This window comes from Chenopodium album, chromosome 25, assembly GCF_948465745.1.
Source record: "Chenopodium album chromosome 25, dcCheAlbu1.1, whole genome shotgun sequence".
Lineage (NCBI taxonomy): Eukaryota > Viridiplantae > Streptophyta > Magnoliopsida > Caryophyllales > Amaranthaceae > Chenopodium > Chenopodium album.
Genome location: NC_137858.1, coordinates 15563009 through 15570090, shown reverse-complemented (window position 1 = coordinate 15570090; position 7082 = coordinate 15563009). Strand labels below are relative to the sequence as shown.

The 7082-nt window shown below is 33.9% G+C and overlaps 1 protein-coding gene across 1 annotated transcript; it reads right to left on the bottom strand.

Annotated features, from left to right (window-relative positions):
* Positions 1-580: 580 nt before the first annotated feature.
* Positions 581-5216, bottom strand: LOC145615221 (sulfate transporter 1.2-like). Its single transcript, XM_081670288.1, has 13 exons — positions 4661-5216; positions 4508-4556; positions 4167-4374; positions 3896-4076; positions 3745-3810; positions 3542-3655; positions 3323-3439; positions 2791-2917; positions 2376-2662; positions 2100-2290; positions 1492-1577; positions 1322-1398; positions 581-1101 (listed from the first exon to the last, which is right to left on the bottom strand). The coding sequence occupies exons 1-13, from the start codon at positions 5000-5002 to the stop codon at positions 958-960; spliced, it is 1989 nt and encodes a 662-aa protein (XP_081526414.1). The 5' UTR covers positions 5003-5216; the 3' UTR covers positions 581-957.
* Positions 5217-7082: the final 1866 nt, after the last annotated feature.

The window sequence follows — 7082 nt, the reverse complement described above, 5'->3', positions numbered from 1 at the left end:
TATTTGAATTGGGTTACTTTTACTCATATTGGGGTAACTTTTATTCATTTTAGAGGTAACTTTTAATCACTTTAAGCTATCTTTATAATGGATGTACAATAATTATTGTACACCCGATTTTTTTAAAAGTTTGTGTATTGATTATTGTCACATCAAATTTACCTATCGACAAGTTCAAAGGTGCAATTTTTTTGGTTGACCCTTAAAGGTCTTCCAACGTACACTATTTGTTTTTCAAACAAGTGGTATGCGACATAGACGTTTTTGCATAGTAAAATAAGAAAGCAAATGTTTTTATTGAGACTTAAAAAGGTTCTATTTATATGGATGATCAGCTAGTTTAGTTGATTAAAGTTTGGAAGAATGGTACTCAAAAATTCATTAGGAGTACATATGAAGAAGAAAAACTAAATTGGAATGATAATCGGGCATTTTATAATGTTTGTAAGAGCCATATAAAATCATGAACTAAATGGTTCTCAATTCTCACCGAGTCACCGGTTCCTAAGGATTTTTTTTTTTTTTTGTTCGATTATATAAGTAAATTGCATATATGGTCCATGTACTAAAAGACCTAAAGTAATCATAGATTAAATATTCAACTCTAGACAAAAACACATGAAATAACAAATTGCTAACCATCTCATTACATTAGAAAATGGATCAACATTTTCTTATATCATATTCATATACATTCCTGTACACACACAACATTACCCTATAAGCTAAGGGGTTGTTTAATTTGTATGATGCATTCAAACATACTTGTTGAATTCCTCTGCTTAGAACTCTGAATAGAGGTAAGTGGATGATGAACCAACAATATAATTACCCAGCTTATTACCACGTAATCATAACTTTATACTGATTAAACATACACACAATGACACAAACTCATACATACATTCAAGTCGAATCAACCCCATACAACTTTTAGAAATCCCGGTTCTCATATAATCAAGCCTCTTCGATTACTCTTGGAGAACATGAATGAACAGCATGCGCGACTGTTAGATAGATGTTATTTTCCCCTATTAAGGATGTAAAATCAGATGCATGTAGCTTCTCGATTACAACTGGTCCTGGATTTGCTAAAGCAAGCTGCATAAACAGAATGCCAAAGAAGCATGTCAGCGTACTTTAGTAACAAATTCGGCTAGTACAAATTTATATGGATGACTTGTTATATTCTCTAACACATATCTAGACGACTATGTCACAAGTAGAGGTAGTAAACGAGTCATTCAGATCAAGTAAAGCTCAGCTCGTACTTAAATGATGACTGAATTTGTTCAGGTTCAGCTAAGTTACAGTTGTTTACCTGAACATTTCTTTTCTCTAGACTTTTGTGCAACTCTTCTAAAGCATGGATGCCACTGGTATCAATGTCAGTGACAGCTGCATCAACCCATGAACAAAAAGTTATTTTCTGAGTTAAAAGTTCATTTGCAGTGATCAATCTTCTATAAATCGACATTCTAAATAACTTACGTGACATCTCTACGATTAGGAACTGTATCCTCGTTCTGTACAGCTTTTTCCTCTTCTCTTCCTCGTCGACTAGCCATCTCAGTATCCTGCAACACAAAAACCAGACATAAATCTTTGAGAAATCAGACTACTCTGCCTCAAATTTCAACTCCTGTACAGATGGTATCAGAAGTTAATTTGAGACCAAAGATGTCAGACTCGAAAATTTTGATGATAAGACTATTCAGCCTTTCCTGTGGAATATGTTCATGTTATGAAATTCTTACTTCAGATATTATTCTGATTGCATGTCGTAGAATGATTAGTCTATTTCAATAGAAGATAAAAAAAAAAAGGAATACAAAAGATAAAGAAATAAATCAAATAGTTATATACTCTTAATGTGTAAAGCTCAAAAAGGATGATGTAAAGTTCTTTTTTTTTTTTTTAATGTGCTTGTTCCTTTAGCTATTATTCTAATGAAAATTGTAAGGACTTTTGGATTAGGGTAACACGACGTATAGTTTTTATCAACCTTAATGATTTTTTAAGTTATTTTTGGCAAGGAAGAATCAAGCAAAAATATCTAAACAAAATCATAAAAACAGAGAATATAATTCAAAAATTACCTCTCCTTTATGTAATTTGAGTTGGAGAAGTAGATAGCCGAATCAACTCTAATAACCAATATACCGGGAACATCAGCTGCTTCAGGATACTGCTGAAGATTTCTGTAAATTGTCGTACCTGGGAGATTTCCCAGGAGAGCAGTCCTTGGCCTAGTAACTTGCAAGAGGATTTTCGCAAAGGATATAACTACCTGTACATCTAAATTAATTTAGCAATAAAACTCGCAACAGAAGCTAACAGAGTAAAAAAAGCAGAAAATCTTTAAGAACCCATACCGCGATCAAAAGACCAATCTCAACAGATGCGAATATCACACCAAAAAAGGCACCCATACAAGCAACAAAGTCGAATTTATCAATCTTCCATATAAGAATAGCAGCCTCGTAATCAATAAGGTTGATGACGGCAGATATGATGATGGAAGCAAGAATGGCATTTGGGGTGTACTTAAAAAGTGGTGTTATAAACAACAGAGTTAGAAACACGATGAACGACATAACGATGTTAGAGACTGCAGTTTGACAGCCTGCCATGTAATTCACTGCAGATCGAGAGAAGGATCCTGCAAGACATAAGCATATAAATATCAGATGACACTTATCATCAAAATTTTAAAAATATCAGAATTTAACTGATCTTATAATTTTATAAATTCTGTTAGTTTCAAAGTTTAAGCATTCATGTAATTACCAGTGGCAACATAACAGGAAGTCATTGATCCGACAACATTCATCACCCCTAAAGCTACCATTTCTTTGTTTCCATCTAGTTGGTAGTCCTTCATAGCTGCAAATGTTCTTCCTATTGCTGTGGCTTCCTGTAAGAAAAAATTGTCACAAGGAATTCTTTCAACAAATATTAATAAAAGGACATTGCTTGAAACACCTTATGTATACAACTTTTCGAAAAACAACTAAAAATAATTTTTTATTTAATTCAATTTGACATTTTCTTAGATCAAAGTGATCTGAAAGCTTAATATAACGTAATTTCACCATCCAATATTCACCAAATTGTCAATCAAAGGCGAAAATGATGGTTATTCTCATAGGCAATGTTGAGTCCTATGATGATCAGTTGAAGACAAAGTATTGCGGATTTGACAAATTTAAGTACATCATTAATGTTAGAAAGAGCTACCTATAAGGTAATTGTTGACAATTTTTACTCGAAAAATACGAGAACAAGATAAATGACCTGTGCATTAAGGAGGATGACTTACAGTTAGTGCTATCATACCAGCAACAGAGCCAATTTTGAAACCTCTCAGAAGATTATCTCCTGATAAATATAATAGATGCACCGATGATGGGTTAAGTCCTTTCTCTATGTGATTCACCTACATACGAAATAACATGATTCGAATTATTATTTCAAAACAATTAAAAATTCCCGCTCTTTTCTGTATGTCACAAGAAATAAGAGAGGAAAGGTGTCATACAATTGCTACTCCTTTCTTTTCTGCATGAGTTATAAACACGAAAAAAGTGGATAGAATGACTGAGATTAATGGAGCAATTGCTGGCACCCAAAACAGTGTCTTGTTCTTCTTTCCCTGAATATTAGATTTGATCAAAGTCAAGAAAATCTTACTACGAAATAGAGAAAGACAACAACTAGAATTGAATCAAGTGTAGTTCTCACGATCATCTTAGCGAAAAGAAGGAAGGCTAGAAAGACTGATCCTATCAGTATCGTCTGCCAGTTCCACTTCAAGTAGCGAAAAATAGGAATAGTTAGTCAATTAGATAGACTACTTGTATAGCAGTATGTAAAAGAATAACTTGGTATTTACCCCGTGATGGATGGTCCCGAAAACAGACTTTAAGACAGAAATTATATCTGATTTCTTTGTGAAGTGCTTGCCCTTGATCCCAAGAAATCCTTTAAGCTGTTGTAACGCGATTGTAATTGCAGCTCCACCCATGAAACCAACAATGGCCGCGTGGGATAGGAAGTCGATTAAGAATCCTAATCTGATGACATGTTAAAATGGTGAATTATGTGTTACACTAGTTATATGTACAAAAATAATATCAATAAATTACACAAGAGTTATATCAGACCTGAAAAATCCGAGGGTCATTTGAGTGATCCCTGCAAAAAATGTTGCAGTGAATGCAAGCCTTCTATACTCCACGGGATTTTTTGTAGGATCGATTTCATTCTGAATCAGAGTCCCTAGTAACAGAGAAACAACAGCCACCGGTCCAATGGCGATATCTCTTGAACTACCCATGCAAGCATATATCAATGGGGGTACAAAGCTGGAGTCTGCATTAGTTTACAGCATATTAACAACAGGGTATAAGTAATAGATAAATAAATATCACATGATATGATACTAATTACAGTCCTAAACAAAAACTATAGTAGTAGTAGTCGTAGTAGTAGTAGTAGAGCATACATAGTCCATACTCAGGGTCGAGGTTTGCAAGTTTCGAATATCCAATATCCTGTTACATACACCGGAAAATCAAGATTATTGTCACACATACAAAGTTACACTGAGATATCATTCTTAAACAATGAGGTACACAAAATGAATATTTTTGCATACCTGAGGGATGCAGAGACTGGCAATAGTGAGGCCAGAAATGAGGTCACCTCTAAACTTCTTGAGATTATAACCTCGGCCCCAGTCAAGTATAGGGAAGACAGCATGAAGACCAAGAATGAACTTCCGGGACTTAGACTGATCTTTGAAATGTCGTAAAGGATCATCAGCAAAGAATGTTTCTTTCACGGTGTATGTGAACTCCTTAAACAAGTTCTGCTTAGATGGAACACCGACTTTGTGGTGACCTAAGTCCGGGTTTTGGCTATGACGCTTAGAGGATGGCAGGCTAGCCATATCGATCTCTTTGGTATCGGCCTCTCCATTAGTTGGAAGATTGGCCATTGAAGTGTTTGGGAGAACAACAAAAAAGGGTGGTGCTAATGCAATTTAAATCTGTAGCATGTAACATTCATAGTACAAGAGTTGCTTAAGAATATTAGTATGAAAAGTATGTTAAAAGAGAGAAAAAGAAGGGAAATAAGTACAAGAAGATAACAAGAAAACAAAGAAATTCAGCTAAGCTGGAGAAAGTGATTGATTGGAGTATGCTACAAATTGCAAAATATCAAGAGGGTCTCAGAGCTTTATAAGTTCTGTCAAAGGAATAACAAGTCAAAAGTCTACATTTTGGCTTGAAGAATTTTCAAAATTAAAAAAATGGGTGGATCAGAAAAATGTAACATTGAAAAAAAAAAAATCGCGGTAGGAGGATAAAAAATTCTGAACTTAATAATTGATTGTACACACTTTCTAATTTAGTAAGAACCGGACATTACTGTAATTGGTTAACATATTCTCGATTGCTTAGCATTTAAGCTCATTTTAGATCAAGAAGGGGTGGTGTTGACCTAAACATGTAGGTGAAGTTGTTGGGGGTGCTTCATGCCCTATCTTAACAGTACTAGTTATAACAGAATAACTCGAGGCAACAGTTCCGATCACTAAAATATTTTCAAATCATGCAAGAACAATTTCTCTACTGATGATCCAGCTGAACTACGAGTATACGAGTATGTACATACATTTCAATGTGTAGACACTTTTCATTTTTAGATAGTTGACTTGACCCATATTGTAAGGTTGTCATTGTATCAAACTAACAATCAGATTAGTTGAGTTAACAAGTTTGAATTCATTGAAGCACATCAAACTTTAATAAATTGTAAGTCAATACATGTTACAGAATACAGATACAACCTTCCCCATAAAAGGAAGTTTCTGCACCCCACAAACGCCATCTGTAATGACATATGCAATCACTGAGACAATTTTGCTGTAAAACTATGATTTTTTTTTTTTTTTTTTTTTTTTTTTTTTTTTTGTGTGTGTTAATAGGTTTCTACTGTTGTTTTTACAATGACCTTAAAGAAGCCAAATTATGGCAAGGAATGTTGCACCAACCCCGTGGGTCGGAGTTGTCGAATGATCGATTCCCGGGTAAATTTTAAATTGGTGTGGTGATATCTCAATTGATTAATGTGGTACAAGTTTGTGGCGATATTTTGATAGCCACTTAGGTAGGCCGTCATAAATCGTGAGAATAGTAATGAATTCGTGTGTAAAACTGTAAATATGTAAGGTCAATACCATCTCGCAAGTGGTAACGGAGAAAATGAGGAAATCGACTGACATTATGTAGACAATGACATAAGATTTCCTTCATAAATTGCAATTAATTAATGTGGTATATGTTATTGGTTGAAAATGAAACAATGACAAGAGATTTCCTTCCTTAATTGCAATTAATTAATGTGGTATATGTTATTGGTTGATAATGGAACTATTGGTAAAGTTTTAGTATTAGGTAAATGCAATTGCATGAGTAAGGTGAGATACTAAAAACATCATTATCATACATAACCAATCACCTAAATAAGTTTCTAGCTAATCCGGTGTGATTAATACGACTTTTACTGTTTTATTTACATAAGACGGGTAATTTTTATGCACATGAAAAGGGCGACTCAAGGACATGATGACTAAGGGGACGACTTAAGTGAAATTATTGTATACACCCGTCTTATACAATTAAGAATCTACCTCGACACAATAATAAAGACAACACTATTGGGTTAAGTAACAATCAAATCAACAGCCAAAAGTAGGAATTTCTAAGCAAAAGGTTAAGATTTAATTAGCCAAAATTAGCATAAGTTCTTAGCTACAAATGGGGGGTTGTTACTCCAGTAAGAAGCTAGTTTGATGGGAGAATAAAGAAAAGTGCAAATTTTGTAAAATAAATTTAAGGAAAGTGACAAGCACACCTGCATTACATGATTCATATTATATGCTTTTCATTCAAACCATTAATAGTGGGGGTTCATTTGATCTTTTCCATGACTTCCTAAAAGTTCTCTTCTTCCCAAAATAAATTAAATTAATTACAAAAATAACTTATGATTCTTAAATTTTTTTAAAAAAA